The sequence below is a fragment of the Fusarium keratoplasticum genome, chromosome 2 (genome assembly GCF_025433545.1).
Source record: "Fusarium keratoplasticum isolate Fu6.1 chromosome 2, whole genome shotgun sequence".
Taxonomy (NCBI): domain Eukaryota; kingdom Fungi; phylum Ascomycota; class Sordariomycetes; order Hypocreales; family Nectriaceae; genus Fusarium; species Fusarium keratoplasticum.
In genome coordinates this window covers 2987441-3006506 of record NC_070530.1, presented here as the reverse complement: position 1 = coordinate 3006506, position 19066 = coordinate 2987441, and the positions used below count along the sequence as shown (strand labels likewise).

The 19066-nt window shown below is 55.6% G+C and overlaps 1 protein-coding gene across 1 annotated transcript; it reads left to right on the top strand.

Annotated features, from left to right (window-relative positions):
* Positions 1-1717: 1717 nt before the first annotated feature.
* Positions 1718-17563, top strand: NCS57_00283400 (uncharacterized protein; the record flags this gene model as incomplete). The annotated part of the gene is made up of 3 exons (XM_053052852.1): positions 1718-16390; positions 16468-16721; positions 16822-17563. 3 exons carry the CDS (start codon positions 1718-1720, stop codon positions 17561-17563), a joined length of 15669 nt encoding a protein of 5222 aa, XP_052918098.1.
* Between the last annotated feature and the right edge of the window lie 1503 nt (positions 17564-19066).

Sequence of the window (19066 nt, the reverse complement as noted above, 5' to 3'; positions counted from 1 at the left end):
TGCCCGTCTTCATCGTGTTCTCGCAGAGAGCCATCACTTCTCTCACTTACACACGATTACCCTATGCCTCCCTCAAGATCTCAAATCACTGCCTTCGGGCAATCAGTGGTCCGATTCTTGTCGGCCAGGGTGCCCGACAGAGTTACACTATCGATAAAGGCGCCGGAAGGTGCCTGAAGGCGTCAAGATCCTGCCAACCGACCGCCATTCCCGAACAATAGCGTCTACCTGGGCATGGTCTGGGCCTTCACATCGAGCACAACACTACGATCACAACCACGCTCGAGACTCGGGACACCCCGCGAACCTGGCTCACGGCTCGGTGGGATGGAAATCACCTAAGTGAATGTTATTACTGATCTTCTTGAGAGATATATTCAGATATGCTAACATCAAGTCTACCTAGTCAAGACGCTTAATCGATTTGTCATGAGTCAATAGCCACATGGCAAACGAGCTGCTCAACGTGGGTTGATCTGATCGGTCACATAAACAATCTTGGAAGGTGTTTCTGCTAGATGAGACATTCGATCAAGTCGAGATCGCGGACTGAGACACTTCTTATTTGGCCCAATGACAGCTTCAACACCAGTGGAACAAACGGAAGCGTCGTTGGGCAACCCAGGAAAGCCGGTAAGACGATGATCGCGTTCCTGTGTCAACTTTCTTTTCCAAAAACCATGAGATCAACGATTCCCAACGTCATGAGATGGATAGCTCCGCTGCAGATAATCCCGTGATCAGGTACTCCCAGCAGGCAAACCGACAATCGGGTTGGTAGTTTGATGTCAACAATAACCGAGGAATCTATCAATCAGCCTCGTTGAAGCGATCGTACAGATATAGTTTACAGAGCTGTACCTGGTCTTGAATCTCGGCCACTCGCTCGCGCCAAGTTGCATCACGCCTGCGCTGCGCAGCGAATGAGGGCATTCGGATCTCATCGGGAGGACCGGGTAAGACGCAAATGGCTAGTCATATCGAGCTTGGCATTCAGGACCAGATTAGAACTTTAAGGAGAGACAACTTTAAACGTCGATCCGGGTGGAGATGCAAGACAGTCCAGATTGCGGATGGTCCCTGACCAGCTCGAGTCATATCCGTCCTTCTCCATGGGGCTATGGCCGTGGACAATGGGTGGCTGATGTGGCTTGACACGCTTTCGATTGAGGCAAACGCAAAAAGGGTAGCTAGACAAAGCCATAGTCTGGCCCGCCAGGACGATCCCTTGGCCGATCGGCTCGGCGCGTTCCAGTCCCTGGTGAGTTGCTGTTTAGACACAAGCGTCCTTGACACGACCCAATCACGGCTCAAGTCATGCAGGTCCCAACCAGGGCCGAAGAATGTCGCCCTGAGAGGAGGCAAGGCACGATCGCCTTCCCGGCCAAGTCAAAGCTCCTAGCTCAATGACGACATTCCAAGTTCGTCGAGAACCTCGTGGGAGCCCCAGGGCAGGGAATGCGGACGATGGGCGAGAACAGGACTCTCTTAGGCCATGAGCTCTCCGCAGACTATTGAGAACTCTAAACGCGACGAAAGCAGACTGGCGGATGCCCCGATGAAGCCACAAGATGGGAGCTCTGGGGATGATAGTGTTCCTGTGCCTGGTGTTTATAAACCATGGAGGAAACGTTGAGAAGTCCAAGTTCTTCATACTTTGCACAGTATTGATCTCCAAGCTTCGTGTAACCTCTAGATTCTTGTCTTTGTTGGCAAGATGTGGTTGTCACGGGGGCTTCTTGCCTCTACACTCCTTACCGCCATCAAGGCACAAGACGATAACAACAACAACGACATTCCTTCACTTGATATCCCAGACCTCGCAACACAGATCCGAGGTTCTATCTTTGCTGTATCTCTAATTCCCCATGCTGAGACAACCCTGAGCGGAGGTCATGGCACCCTCAACGACAACGATGACGCCTTTCCCGCTACCGCTCTTCCTCATGATCAGTCCGCCCCTGGCGGAGCTTCTCCCAACACACCTGTGGCCCAGCAGCCTCCCACCATTACGATCCCTCCTTCCACCGACTATCCTTACGAGAGAATCATCAAGGCGTACACAGGGACGCGAACCATCATCAATGTTGTCACTACGATTGCCGAGCCAGACGGAACGCGAGCCGGTACCGTCATTGTCGAGCTTGCTAGCACGCTTTATTCGGCCTTCACACCTGGACAGTCTGGCGCTCTGACGATTCCTCCCTCGTTGGAGGATCCCATGTTCACTGTCATTCAGGCATTCCCTGGACCTACGACTCTGCCACCCAGAACGATTACTATTTCTGCTTCAGGAACGAACCCTGGAACTGTCATTATTCAGACTCCTTGGCCTGAGACACCAAACACGGCTACACCTGGATCTCCTGGTGCACCCGATGCGGGCTCTCCTGATACTGGCTCACCTGGCTCTGGATCTCCGGATTCAGGAGCTCCTGGTGCTGGTTCTCCCGACTCTGGTTCGCCTGATGCTGGCTCTCCAGACTCCGGTTCTCCTGGTGCAGATGCTCCTGGCGCAGGCTCTCCTGGATCGCCAGGATCTGCCGACACTTCCAACGTCGTCATCATCCAGACTTACACTGGTACCGTCTCCATCACTCGACCCGTCCTCACTACCATCACGGCACCTGGCGGTGGTCAGGGTACTGTCGTCATCCAGGTTCCTCCTGGAACTCAGGGTGCTGGCGAAACCGTCACGATTCCTCCCAGCGCCGACAGCCCTTTCACCACCATCCTCCGTCCTCACACTGGGCCTACTCCTATCTCCACGGCAGTCACCATCCTCATTCCCCCGACCGCAGGAGGAGATGGCGGAACCATCGTTATCGAGACTCCGACTCCCGATAGTGGTGATACGGGAATCATCGATCCCGGAAACAAGGTCGCTCAGCCTGGCAATGAGCTGCCAACTGGGCAGAGGAACGTCGTCGTCACTCTTCCATCAGACCCCAACAGCCCGTTCGTCACGATTGTGCAGGGTCATGACGGAACTGACACGATTACGGTGCCGACCACTATCACGATTCAGCCCAGTGGAGGCGAGAAGGGAACCATCATTATTGAGACTCCCAACGCGCCGGCTCCGACTCAAGGTTCGCCGATTACGATCGCGCCTGGCCCTGGCGGCTCCACTACCACGATTGTGAGGGAGCACACCGGTGATCCAATTACGGTCCCTACTACCATCACAATCACTGGAGCACCTGGGCAACCCGGCACGATCATCATCGAGACCCCGAGCCTGAATAGCCCTCAGACCAGAGTTCGATCTCCTGATGAGCCCATCACCATCCCGAGTGGCCCAGATTCTCCTACAACCATCTTCCGACCCCACGTTGGTGATCCCATCACCGAGCCTATTACTCTCACTATTGCGCCTTCGGGAGGTCAGCCTGGTACAGTCATCATCGAGACTCCTGCTCCCTCTACTCCCCAGCCGGGTCAGGAGACCATCACCATTCCTGCTGGTGGTGATAGCCCATGGGCGACCATTGTTCGGCCGCATCCTGGTGATCCGATCACGTCTGCTATCACCATCACCCAGACCCCAGTTGGAGACCAGCCCGGTACCATCATCATTGAGACTCCTGTCACCAAGTTCCAGCAGACCCCAACTGCCCAGACCCCCTCTGGCGCTCAAACTTCACCTGGAGCTCAGACCGGGCCTGATGGATCTGTTCAGACTTCTCAGCCTGGTGATTCTGGTGATGGCGAGCTCACGATCCCTCCTAGTCGTGACAACCCTTACATCACCATCTACCGGCCTCACACTGGTGATCCCATCACTGCCCCTATCACCATTACTCAGACTCCTGCGAATGGACAACCGGGTACTATCATAATTGAGACTCCAGCGACGAGGATCAACACCCCGGCCGGCACTGAGCCCATCACTATCCCGACTGCTTCTGATAGGCCCTACGTGACAATCTACCGACCTCGCGAGGGATCGCCGATTACTGAGCCGATCACCATCACCCAGCCTCCTGCCAATGGCCAGCCCGGAACTATCATCATTGAGACTCCGGCGCCCGAGGTCACCGTGGCTCCCACCTCTTCGGGCGGTCTTGCCACTGTCTTCCGTCCGCACACGGGTGATCCTATCACGGCTCCCATCACCATCGCGGATGGCAGCACCGTCTACATCGAGACTCCCCCGCCGGTCAAGTGGGCTCAGACTCAGAGCTCGGCTCAGCAGCCGACCACCGTCTCTGGTTCAGATGGCTACATCACCATCTACACCCCGTATCCCGGCCCTGGAACCATTGATACTCCTATCACCATCGTTACTCCCCCTCGGGACGGTCAACCTGGAACGGTTCTGATTGAGACGCCTGTGCCACAGACCCCCACCCAGGGCCCGGTCGAAACGCCAGAGCCCGCGACCACTGTGTCTGGCTCGGATGGTTACGTGACGATCTACACTCCTTACCCAGGACCTGGCAAGATCTCGTCACCTATCACTATCATTACTCCTCCTCAGGGAGGACAGCCCGGAACTGTTCTCATTGAGACCCCAGTTCCTGACCTGACTCAGCCTCAGCAGAGTGGCCCGGCTACTGTTACCGATCCTGAGCGATGGGTTACCATCTACACGCCTTTCCCTGGCCCCGGCACGATTTCGCAGCCCATCACCATCACTCAGCCTCCTGCGAATGGACAGCCTGGTACTATCCTCATCGAGACACCAGTACCTCAGAGTTCGAACCCTTCGGACTTCTACGTGACTGTCTACCGACCTTATCCAGGCCCAGGAACTATCACTACGCCCATCACTCTGACCCAGCCTCCTGCCAATGGTCAGCCCGGCACTATCTTTATCGAGACTCCTGCTCCTCCTACGGAGACTCCGACTCCGACTGTGCCACAGATGTCGGCTGGGCCTATCACTATCCCTCCTGGTCCTACTGGTTCCTACGTGACCATCTACAGACCTTACCCAGGCCCTGGCACTATTACTGCGCCCATCACATACACCCAGCAGCCTTCGAATGGACAGCCTGGCACCGCCATCATTGAGACTCCCGTGTCGGCGGCCCCTTCGACGACCGAGACTCCTGGTGGAACGCTCACTGTTCCGACTGCTTCAGATCGGCCATATGTTACCATCTACCGACCTTACCCAGGTCCTGGTAACATCGACTATCCTATCACCATGACGCAGCCTCCCGCGAACGGTCAGCCTGGAACCATCATTATCGAGACCCCGACTCCGGTTGTCTTTACCAAGTTCCAGCCCAGCAGGCCGCCGGTCACGATTCCAGCCGATGATGATAACTATATCACCATCTACCGACCTCACACCGGAGCTCCTATCACTGCGCCAATCACGGTCACTACGATCGCCCCCTCAGGCGGGCAGCCCGGCACAGTGATTATCGAGACTCCGGCTGTTGTTGAGTCGACTGAGGCTCAGACCACTAGCGACGCGGCCGTTACTATTCCTCAGGGTCAGGATGGCTATGTGACTGTTTATCGACCTCATACTGGTTCTCCCATTACGGCGCCGATTACTGTCACTACCATCCTTCCTTCGGGAGGTCAGCCTGGTACTGTGATCATTGAGACCCCAGGTCCCGTGGATCCCACTCAACCTGAGACTACGACTGCTCCCCCGCCAGTTACGATTCCTGCTGATCAGGGTGGCTATGTTACCGTCTACAGGCCTTATCCAGGCCCTGGCTCTATCACGGCTCCTCTCACTGTTGGTACTATCGCTCCTTCAGGTGGTCAACCCGGTACTGTCATCATTGAGACGCCAGTTCCCCAGACCCCCACTGAGACTCAGTCTCCACCGGTCACTGTTCCTCAGGGCGATGATGGTTATGTCACGGTCTATCGTCCGTATCCCGGCCCTGGGATTATCACAGCGCCTATTACGGTCACAACCATTGCTCCCTCAGGCGGACAGCCGGGTACTGTTATCATCGAGACCCCAGTGCCACAGACACCGGCGCCAACTCAGTCGGCGACTCTCACTGTTTCCGATGATCAGAATGGTTACATCACCATCTACAGGCCATACACTGGAGCGAGTGCCATTACGGCCCCGATCACGGTCACCACTATTCCCCCATCTGGTGGACAACCAGGAACGGTCATCATTGAGACCTTGGTGCCTCAGACTCCTACTGAGACTCAGTCCTCTGGTAACCCTCCAGTGACGATCCCTCCTGGTCCTGATAACTCGTATGTGACGGTCTATCAGCCGTATCCTGGTCCTGGAGTCATCACGGCTCCTGTCACAGTCACTACGATCGAGCCCTCTGGTGGACAGCCTGGGACTATCATCATTCAGACTCCCGTCCCCTCGACACCGACGCCGACTGCCGACCCTCCTGTCACCATTCCTCCTGGCCCTGAGAACTCGTACGTCACGGTCTATAGGCCTCACGAGGGTCCCGACCAGATCACTGCGCCTATCACCGTCACCACCATCGAGCCGACCAACGGCCAACCTGGAACCATCATCATCGAGACCCCTGGCCTGCAGACTGGCAACAAGGTCAACATCCCGCCAGTCACCATTTCTCCCGGCCCACAGGAGACCTACGTCACGGTTTACAGGCCTCACACTGGAGCCGACGTTATCACTGCTCCCATTACGGTCACGACCATCGCTCCTTCAAATGGCCAGCCGGGAACAGTTATCATTGAGACTCCCGTCGAGGCCCAGCCAACCTCAACCCAAGAGGCTCCATCGACGATCTCCTCGCCTGGTGCTTCTTACATCACTGTCTACCGACCCCACACTGGGCCTGATGTGATTACCGCACCTGTCACTGTTACCACTATCCCGCCATCTGGGGATCAGCCTGGTACTGTGATCATTGAGACTCCCGCACTAGTCGAGCCCTCAACTTCGGCAGATGAGCCTACTACGGTATCTTCACCTGGTGCTACTTACGTAACTGTCTATAGGCCGCACACTGGACCCGACGTCATCACCGCGCCGGTCACAGTTACTACGATCCCTCCTTCCGGAGATCAACCCGGTACAGTCATCATCGAGACCCCCACCGACCCCGAGCCCACTCCGGCCCCGGCTCCGGCCCCACCTTTGACCACCTCTCGTTCCGGCGCGTCTTATCTCACCGTCTATCGCCCTCACACCGGAGCGGACGAGATCACGGGTGAGGTTACGATTACGACTATTGACCCTACAGATGACGGACCCGGAACCATTATCATCGAGACTCCGATTCAGAGGGTGGTTGTGCTAACAACCTCCTCTCAAGCTGACTACTATGTTACAGTTTACCGACCTCACGAGGGTCCAGACGTTATCACAGAGCCAGTGACTGTCACCACCATTGCACCATTGGACGGACAGCCTGGTACTGTGATTATTGAGACCCCAGGTCCGCAGGCGCCTCCAGTGACCACTTCTGGCCCTGCTCCTTCGTACATCACCATCACTCGCCCCTACACTGGACAAGATGTCATCACGGCACCGATCACCGTCACCACAATTCCACCTCAGGGCGACGAGCCTGGTACCGTGATCATCGAGACGCCAACGGAACAGGCCGCGCCCGTCACTTCTGCCGGTCCTGCCCCGTCCTACGTCACAGTGTATCGGCCACATACCGGTCCTGACGTTATCACGGAGCCAGTCACGGTCACGACTATCGCTCCTACCGGAGACCAGCCCGGTACGGTCATCATTGAGACCCCAGGTCCACAGGCGCCTCCAGTGACAACTGCCGGTCCTGCTCCCTCGTACATTACGATCTATCGACCGTACAGCGGAACGGATGTGATCACTGGTCCCGTTACCGTCACCACGATTGCCCCCGAGGGAGACCAACCCGGCACAGTCATTATCGAGACCCCTGGTCAAGCGCCTGCCACCACCACCTCTGGTCCTGCTCCTTCGTGGATCACAGTGTATCGACCTTACTCTGGCGTTGACATTATCACGGCTCCTATCACCGTTTCAACCATCCAGCCAGACGGCGACCAGCCCGGTACCATCATCATTGAGACCCCTGTTGAGCGAGTTGCCGCAACCACGTCGACCTACGAGCCATTCTATGTCACCGTTTTCCGACCTTATCCTGGTCCAGGCCAGATTGATGCGCCTATCACGGTGACTACCATCGCTCCCGAGGGAGATCAACCAGGCACTGTCATTATCGAGACCCCAGGGCAAGCTCCTCCTGTGACAGCCACTCCGGAACCTTCATACGTGACAGTATTCCGACCCTACACCGGAACCGGCTTCATTACCGAACCTACGACTGTCACGACGATTGAACCCCAAGGCGACCAGCCTGGAACCGTCATCGTTGAGACTCCCGGTCAAGCCCCTCCGGTCACGGCCAGCCCCGAGCCTGAGCCGTACTACATCACGGTTTATCGCCCGTATCCCGGCCCCGGTGAAATTACTGCTCCCGTCACTGTCACGACGATTTCTCCTTCAGGAACCGATCCAGGCACAGTCATCATTGAGACCCCTGCCCCGGTCACAAGCAGCTCTGAGCCTGAACCGTCTTATGTAACTGTCTATCGCCCTTACCCTGGCCCCGGCGAAATCACCGCGCCTGTTACCGTCACGACTATTGAGCCTTCAGGAACAGAGCCAGGAACGGTCATCATCGAGACTCCCGGCCAAGCCCCTCCTGTCACTAGCAGTCCTCAGCCAGAGCCGACCTATGTGACAGTGTATCGCCCATACCCTGGCCCTGGAGAGATTACCGCTCCTGTCACGGTCACTACCATCGAGCCTTCTGGCACCGAGCCCGGTACAGTTATCATTGAGACCCCAGGCCAGGCTCCCCCAGTTACCTCCAGCCCTGAGCCTGAGCCGTCTTATGTCACGGTCTATCGCCCGTACCCAGGTCCTGGCGAGATCACTGCTCCAGTCACTGTGACAACTATCGAGCCCTCGGGAACCGAGCCGGGAACAGTCATCATCGAGACCCCCGGACAGGCTCCTCCTGTCACATCTTCCCCCGAGCCTTCGTACATCACTGTGTATCGGCCTTATCCTGGCCCCGGCCAGATTACCGAGCCCGTGACCGTCACGACGATCGAGCCTCAAGGAACCGAGCCAGGAACCGTCATCATCGAAACGCCCGGACAAGCTCCTCCTGTTACAACTGCCGAGCCCTCGTACATCACAGTATATCGCCAATACCCTGGCCCAGGCCAAATCACTGGCCCTATTACGGTGACGACGATCGAGCCTTCAGGTACTGAGCCTGGCACGGTTATCATTGAAACGCAAGGACCCATCACAACTGCCGAGCCGACCTATATCACGGTCTATCGTCCTTACCCGGGACCTGGCCAGATTACTGAGCCAGTGACCGTCACCACGATTGATCCAACAGGTACCGAGCCTGGCACTATTATCATCGAGACTCCTGGTCAGGCACCTCCTGTGACCACTCGCCCTGGGCCCTCTTGGATTACCACCTTCAGGGCCTATACCGGAACCCCCATGATCACTGAGTCTACTACGGTTACAACGATTGATCCTCAAGGTGACGAGCCCGGTACGGTCATCATTGAGACTCCCGTTCCAGTTACTAGCAGCCCTGCGCCATCTTGGATCACGATCTTCAGACCTTACACTGGAACTCCAATGATCGCTGAGCCCACAACCGTCACTACCATCGACCCCCAGGGTGACCAGCCCGGAACAGTTATCATTGAAACTCCAGGACAGGCGCCGCCGATCACTGCCACCCCTGAGCCTTCTTGGATCACGGTCTTCAGGCCTTACCCCGGTCCTGGCGAAATCACTGCTCCTGTCACGGTTACTACGATTGAACCCCAAGGAGATCAACCTGGTACCGTCATCATTGAGACCCCCGGCCAGGCAGCTCCTGTGACAGCAGCTCCCGCCTCCTATGTGACAGTCTACACACTCTACACTGGAGCCGAGCCCATCACTGGACCTATCACAGTGACTACCATTCCCCCTCAGGGTGACGAACCCGGAACCGTTGTCATCGAGACCCCTGGTCCAGAGCCGACTACTTCTCGCGAGCCTTCGTACATCACTGTCTATAGGCCTCACTCTGGCCCTGACGTGATCACTGCACCAGTCACTGTTACGACTATTGAGCCTCAAGGCGATCAACCCGGTACAGTCATTATCGAGACTCCGGGTCAGGCACCGCCAGTCACAACAGCCGAGCCTTCTTACATGACCATCTGGAGGGCTTACACTGGTGTTGACCCCATCACAAACTCGATCACGGTTACGACGATCCCGCCTCAGGGAGACCAGCCAGGAACAGTCATCATTGAGACCCCTGTTCCTCAGCCAACCACTTCTGCCGAGCCCTCTTACATTACGGTCTATCGACCCTACCCAGGACCCGGCCAAATTACTGCCCCCGTCACCGTCACGACTATCGAGCCCCAAGGCGATCAGCCCGGTACTGTGATCATCGAGACTCCCGGCCAGGCTCCGCCTATCACGACCTCTGATCCTGCTCCTGAGCCTTCATACATCACAGTGTATAGGCCTTATCCAGGACCTGGACAGATCACGGCGCCGGTCACAGTCACCACCATCGAGCCTTCTGGCACCGAGCCTGGTACGGTTATCATCGAAACGCCGGGTCAGGCTCCTCCCATCACCACCTCGGAGCCTGCTCTAGAGCCCTCGTATGTGACTGTGTACAGGCCGTATCCTGGACCTGGAGAAATCACAGCGCCAGTTACGGTCACAACTATCGAGCCGCAAGGGGATCAACCTGGTACCGTCATCATTGAGACTCCTGGTCAGGCTCCCCCGATCACGACCTCAGAGCCTGCCCCAGAGCCCTCATACATTACGGTTTATCGTCCTTATCCTGGCCCCGGTGAGATCACAGCCCCCGTCACGGTGACGACGATTGAACCACAAGGCGACCAGCCCGGAACAGTCATCATTGAGACCCCTGGTCAAGCTCCTCCCATCACGACTTCGGAGCCTGCCCCTGAGCCTTCCTATATTACTGTCTATAGGCTTTATACTGGCCCCGGCGAGATTACGGCGCCAGTTACGGTTACAACCATTGAGCCTTCAGGAACGGAGCCCGGCACAGTTATCATCGAAACCCCCGGCCAGGCTCCTCCGATTACCACTTCGGAAGCCCAGCCTACGTACATTACGATTTACACGCCATATCCAGGTCCCGGTCAGATCACTACTCCGATCACCGTTACGACGATCGAACCTCAAGGAACCGAGCCTGGCACAGTCATCATCGAGACCCCAGGCGAAGCACCACCGATCACGACTTCGGAGCCCGCACCTGAACCCTCTTACGTCACGGTCTATAGACCTTATCCGGGTCCCGGCCAGATTACTGCACCGGTTACGGTCACAACCATCGAGCCCCAAGGAACCGAACCCGGAACGGTGATTATCGAGACCCCCGGGCAAGCTCCTCCAATCACTACCGCAGAGCCCTCATACATCACAATCACTAGGCCCTACAGTGGTGTCAATCCTATCACGGGTCCCATTACCGTCACGACTATCCCTCCCACTGGTACCGATCCCGGCACAGTCATTATTGAGACCCCAGAAGCCCAGTCCACGACTGAGTTTGATCCTTCGTACATTACGATTACTCGAGCCTACCGCGGCATTGATCCTATTACTGGTCCTATCACGGTCACAACGATTCCACCAACAGGCATTGATCCCGGTACTGTCATCATTGAGACTCCAGAGGCCCAGACGACTTCGGAGTTTGAGCCTTCATACATCACGATATACAGGCCTTACAGTGGTGTCGAAATCATCACTGCCCCAACCACGGTCACAACGATTCCTCCCCAAGGAACAGATCCTGGAACCGTTATCATCGAAACCCCAGGTCAAGCACCACCGATCACTACATCTGACCCTGAGCCTTCGTACATCACAATCACTCGGCCTTATACAGGCGCTGAGCCCATCACGGCCCCGATCACCGTCACCACTATTCCTCCAACTGGCACCGACCCAGGCACAGTCATCATCGAGACTCCGGATGCCACCACTGAGGCTGCTCCGACCACCAGCGCTCCTGAGCCTACCTACGTGACCATCTACAGACCTTACACTGGTTCTGACACAATCACCGCTCCGGTCACTGTCACCACTATTGCTCCCACCAATGGCGAGCCCGGAACCGTCATCATCGAGACCCAGGTGTCCCAGACTCAGAGCGATTCGTATGTCACAGTTTACAGGCCATACACTGGAACAGCTTCCTACTCTGAGCCCATCACCGTCACAACGATCGCTCCCACCAACGGTGAGCCAGGCACTGTCATCATCGAGACCCTGGCGCCTCAGACTGAGTCTCCCGAGACTACGACTGAGCCTCCTGCGATCACGATTCCTCCTTCTGATAATAGCCGCAATGTCACCGTCATCCGACAGTACCCTGGCCCTGGCACAATCGACTCGCCCATCACTTCTTACGAGCCCCCAAGCGGTCCTGGGGAGCCCGGTACCGTCATTATTGAGACTCCGGCTCCTGCTCCAGCCACCACGAGCGAAGATCCTGGTCGCAATGTGACTGTCTACACTCCAGGTCCTCCTTACTTGACGGCTCCCTTGACCCGATTCCAGCCTGCTACGGCTGCCGGCGAGCCTGGTACTGTGATCATCGAGACGCCTGTTCCTACTACGGCTGAGGAGCGCAACGTGACTATCATCACGGAGGGACCTGAGTCTCTCACTGCGCCATTCACTACCTACTCGCCTCCAGGTTCTCCAGGCGATCCCGGTACTGTCATCATCGAGACACCAGGACCTCGCAATGTCACCATCACCAGAGAAGGCCCTACCTTCTTCACCACCTACTCGCCTCCAGGTGCTTCTGGTGATCCCGGAACTTTCATCGTTGAGACTCCTGCTGAGCGCAATGTCACTGTCGTTGAAGAAGGTCCCGAGGAGCTCACGGAGCCTCACACTACATACTCGCCTCCTCGATCGGCCGGTGACCCTGGAACTATTATCATCGACACTCCTCGAGCACGCCTTGCGGTCCGGCCAACCACAACTACACCCGAGCCCGAAACCACTTCCACTGAGGCTGCGACCATCAACACGCCAACGGCCCCGACAGCTTCTACCACTGAGCCCATCACGGAGCCAGCCTCGACTGACGATGGCACCACCAGCAACCCTGATGCTCTCACCATCACTCCCGATGACAAGCACGACCATATCACTGTGGTTGAGCCCAACACTGAGTATCCCGGTGTTACTGACAACATCACTCACATTATCCCTCCCACTGATGGTCAACCGGGAACTCATGTCATCTACACGCCAGTCACAGACACTGCTGAGTCTACGTCCGAGTCAACCTCAGATTATGTCACGAGATTCGAGACTATCACTATTCCCGGTGATCCGTCTACACTCACAAAGAACGATACTGCTTCCGGCGACCCCGAGACCACCGGCGTGGAGACCAACACCATCATCATTCCCCCATCCGGCACCGAGCCTGGAACTGTCCTCGTTCACACCAGTGTCTATCTGGATCAGACGTTGGCCCAACACGGCAACGTCACCATCACCCGGGCTGGACCTCCCGGCGTCACCACTCCTTTCACCACTTACGAGCCGCCGGCTCAAGAAACCGATCCTGGCACCATCATCATTGAGACGCCAGATTACAATGTTACCATCACTAGAGCCGCTCCTGAGTCTATCACAACCACATTCACTACCTACTCACCACCGGCCAACCCCGGTGATCCAGGCACGGTTATCGTTGAAACCCCTGATTACAACGTCACTATCACTAGGGAGGCGCCCGCTTCTATCACTACTCCTTTCACTACCTATAACCCACCTGGAACACCTGGCGATCCTGGCACAGTCGTCGTCGAGACTCCCAACGGCGATTACAATGTCACCATCACCAGAGCTGCCCCTGCCTCTATCACGACCCCGTTCACGACTTATTCGCCCCCGGCTACCCCAGGCGATCCCGGCACGGTTATCGTCGAGACTCCCGACTACAACGTCACGATTACCAGGGCCGCTCCTCCTTCGGTCACAACGCCGTTCACAACTTATTTACCTCCCGGAACCCCTGGCGACCCCGGAACCGTCATTGTCGAGACCCCCGATTACAACGTCACCATCACTCGCGCTGGTCCTTCATCGGTTACCACACGGTTTACCACCTACTCGCCGCCAGGCTCTGCTGGTGATCCCGGCACTATCATCATTGAGACTCCCGATTACAGTGTGACGGTTACACGATCTGGACCTACCTCGTGGACAACCTATTCACCACCGGCTTCTGCAGATGATCCAGGAGCCATCTTCATTGATGTTCCCGAGGATAGAGTGGCCGATCCCACTACATCTGATGAGCCTACCACTGCTGAGGAGTCCCGCAATGTCACCATTACTCGTGCACGCCCCAGCACGGCTACCGATATGTTCACAACTTACGAGCCTCCTGCCACACGAGGTGATCCCGGTACCATCATCATCGAGACACCTCTTGTCAGAGTCGCTGGAAACGACCCAACCACTGTTGACGAGACCACGACTACTGAGGAGACTACAACCTTGGAGGAGCCCAGCGCCAGCAACGTCACCATCACTGAGGTGGTCAGCACAATCACCAGACCTTACACCACCTACTCGCCAGCTGGTGCTAGGGGTGATCCTGGTACTGTTATCATCGAGCTTCCGCCGGACCACAACGTCACCGTCACCGAATACGTCAGCTCGAGAACTGCTCCTTACACTACATATTCTCGTGCCGCGGTTCAAGGTGATCCCAACACGGTGATAATTGAGCTTCCTCCTGAGCGCAACGTGACGACAACTGAATACGTCAGCACCATCACTGCCCCCTACACGACTTATTCACCTCCAGGCGCAGCCGGAGATCCTGGCACCATTATCATCGAGCTTCCACCTGACCGCAACGTCACAACAACCGAGTATGTGAGCACGATAACTGCTCCTTACACAACGTATTCGCCCCCAGGTGCTGCCGGCGATCCTGGCACTATCATTATCGAGCTGCCCCCTGAGAGGAACGTGACCACAACCGAGTACGTGAGCACCATAACGGCGGCCTACACAACCTATTCGCCTCCTGCTTCTCCCGGCGATCCAGGCACGATCATCATCGAGCTTCCTCCCGATAGCAACGTTACTATCACCGAGGTAGTCAGCACGATCACTGCTCCTTACACAACCTATTCCCCCCCTGGAGCCGCTGGCGACCCAGGCACCGTCATCGTTGAGCTTCCTCCTGATCACAATGTGACCATCACGACGGAGATCGAAACCATCACGGAGCCCTACACCACGTACTCACCACCCGCAAACCGAGGCGATCCAGGCACTATCATTATCGAGCTACCGCCGGATCGCAATGTGACTATCACGAAGGAGGTCGACACAATCACAGAGCCATACACCACCTACTCGGCACCCGCCAACCGTGGTGATCCCGGAACTGTCATTGTTGAGCTTCCCCCTGACCGCAACGTGACCGTGACGACTGTCATCGAGACAATCACCCAGGCATACACAACATACGCATCGCCCGCCAACCGTGGGGATCCTGGAACCGTCATTGTCGAGTTACCGCCGGATCACAATGTTACGATCACAACCCAGGTCGACACGATTACAGCGCCATATACGACTTACTCGCCTCCAGCCAACCGAGGTGACCCTGGTACTATTATCGTCGAATTGCCGCCAGACTCCAATGTGACCATCACCACCCAGGTCGACACAATCACGGCGCCGTATACAACCTACTCGCCGCCAGCCAACAGAGGTGACCCAGGTACCATTATCGTCGAATTGCCGCCGGATCACAATGTCACGATCACAACCGAGGTCGATACGATTACAGCGCCTTATACCACTTACTCGCCTCCAGCCAACAGAGGCGACCCTGGTACGATTATCGTGGAGATGCCGCCAGACCGCAACGTCACTATCACGACGATTGTTGATACCATCACCGCACCTTATACAACCTATTCGCCTCCTAGCAACCGAGGAGACCCCGGAACCGTCATCGTCGAATTGCCCCCTGACCATAACGTCACTATCACAACCGAGGTTGAGACCATTACGGAACCTTATACTACCTACTCGCCGCCAGCGAACAGAGGAGATCCCGGTACCATTATCGTGGAGATGCCTCCTGACCGCAACGTGACTACTACCGTTGCTGGACCCAGCACCCTCACAGGCCGCTACACTACCTACTCGCCTCCTGGACGCGCTGGAGACCCCGGCACAATCATCGTCGAGACACCACCCCACCACAACATTACGATCACTACCGAAGGTGACGAAACGCTCACCGGTCCATTCACTACCTACATTCCACCCGGATCTGAAGATGATCCCGGCACCATTCTCATCGAGACTCCAAGAGCCAGGGTGGCTGTCACGACCACGTCCACGAGCACAACGTCGCAACACACTACGACGTCTTCTTCATCTTCTTTGTCTCCTAGTACCACATCTCGTGCGCCTACGACCACGAGCTCTACAACTACATCTTCTACTACGTCTACAACCACATCCCGTGCACCAACCACGAGTTCCTCGACCACGTCTTCTACTACGTCTACAACCACCTCCCGTGCACCAACCACGAGTTCTTCGACCACTTCTTCTACTACGTCTACAACCACATCTCACGCTCCAACCACGAGCTCATCAACCACAAGTTCTACAACTACCTCTCGTACAACGTCAACCTCTACTAGTTCATCAACAACCTCTTCTTCCACGTCATCAACCTCCTCTCATTCCACCACATCGACCACAACCTCGAGGTCTACCACAACTACTATCACGACTACTAGCAGTGCTGCAGCGGCTACCGTCCGATTCGACTGCGATGTCTACGGATACCTCTTCCAGAAGACCTCACTGTACCGTGTTGAGATTACCACTGGAAAGACTACCCTTATCAAGTCAGGCATCGGTCCTGGTGGCTGGATCAACGGTATCGGTTACAACCGATATGACGATTACATCTATGGTATGGTCATGGATGACACGGGTTCTCAGCTTATCCGAATCGGCGCAGACGGTGGCTGGACCTTACTCTCTGCCCGTGTCTCCAACCGCAACGTCATCATGGGTGATATCGACAACCAAGGTCGCTACTGGTTCTCTGATGCTGGTCGACCTTGGTGGGCCATCGATCTCTACCCCGGCTCTTCCACATATGGCAAGATCATCCTGAGTGGAACAGCAACTCACGATGATGGTATGGCCGATTGGGCCTTCGTCCCTGGAGGTGGTGACTACATGTATGCCATCCAGTACACATCGACATCGTCCACCTTGACTCGGTTCAGCCGCACAAGCTACACCTGGCAGACCCTCAAGGCCTATGGCAACATCACGGGCAACAACGTCTGGGGTGCCCTGTACGCGGCCGCCGACGGAAACTTGTACGGATCCGAGAACACCAGCGGCAACATCTACAAGTTCCCCATTGCCCCGACCATCGGAAACCCCAAGTTCCTCGCCGCGGGACCCGTGTCAAGCTGGAACGACGGAGCCAGATGTATCGACAGCGAGTCTATTGTCGCCTAAGACGCTTCCTTCGCCTAGGGAATTTCCTATCTCTTTCTAGCCTGTCTTTTTAGCCTGTATCATAGCTACCATTAGATTGTAAGCTTTTCTTACTACCTAGCCAGAAATTGATCTCATATGTTCTGTTACCTCTATTGTCTACCTATTTGTGAATGCTCCACGCACGTACTTTCTGAAATCCTGAGATAATGGCCACAGCGCTCATCTGATAAACATCAAGTCCCTTATCAAGCCTCGTCGCTTCGAGGGTGAATCACTGCCGGTACGCCTCGCACTGTGCCTCGAGACAACTCTCTACCTTGGCACCGTATAACACCTGGACGACAGTTTTATCGCCAACCTTGCGCACACAATGCCATAAAGAACTCTCCCAAGGGTCTGATTCATTGGAGTGGTAAGTTATAGCTATCACGCAGTGGCCAATACTAACTTGGCTTTGCAGTCTATAAAGCGAGCAGTGCCTGGCAGTGCCAACGTCACTTGCTCTAGGAGTCTTGGCCTGCGAAGAGAACTAAGCATTGATAGAACAGGATTATGAGACGGAACAAGGGTACAAGGAGAAGCAAGCGACATGCTTTACTTACGACATACGTCCTCCTATTCTGAAGCCTACCGGCACCCTTTTTCAACAGCATACTCCTCTATTCTTTCCGAGCTTTTCTTTTTTCAGATCCAACACTTTTGGGCCTAACGGCACCCGCATGGACAGATGCGATTGTTCCATGCCCCCTGGCCCGCGAGCGGCACAACCTGCTCAGTTTGTTTGGTACGTTCTGATTTGCCTCTCCTGTTTGCTGTTTGCGTACTCACAATCATCCTTTGAGCAGTTATTCCTCTGTGGTGGCTCGTGCCATTCACATTTTGTCGATGATGCATTGGCCCCTGACTATTGCGGAGGCACCAGGACGATGGCCGGCACCTTCACGCGGTGTTCTGGGTCAGTAACTGGGAGTCAAAGACTCCCAGTGAAGCTAAGACCGGCCATATTAGGTACCTAAGTAGAGAACTCGTTCGTAATTGATAAATTTATGTTGATATTTGTGATGAAGATACTCGACTTATGCCTATCAAGTCTAAACAATCATTAAAGCAAGTACAAGCATTCATCAAAGCCTGTCTAAACAATCATAAAGGCAAGCCTAAAGTATCATCAAAACAAGTCTAAAGAATTGCCAAGAATTGGGCATAGTGGACGGGAGCATGCAACAGGATCCTCTCTTCAGGCCAACATTTGGATGGCGATGCGATTCACTGTGAATGGAATTTGAGATCAAACATGTGCAACATACGTAACAATGTACGCAAACTTGAGGCAATTCTGAGTCACTGCAATATTTTGCAACGGGTCTTGAAAATTTTATCACGTAGTAACGGGGGTGGCCGGGATATCTGCCTGCTGGGCTGTGAAAAGGGGCAACGCCTCAAACCACACAACATGCCAACATTGCGACTGTTTCCTTCGCCACATGATATCGTAGGACGTACAGCTTCTAAAGTGACTAA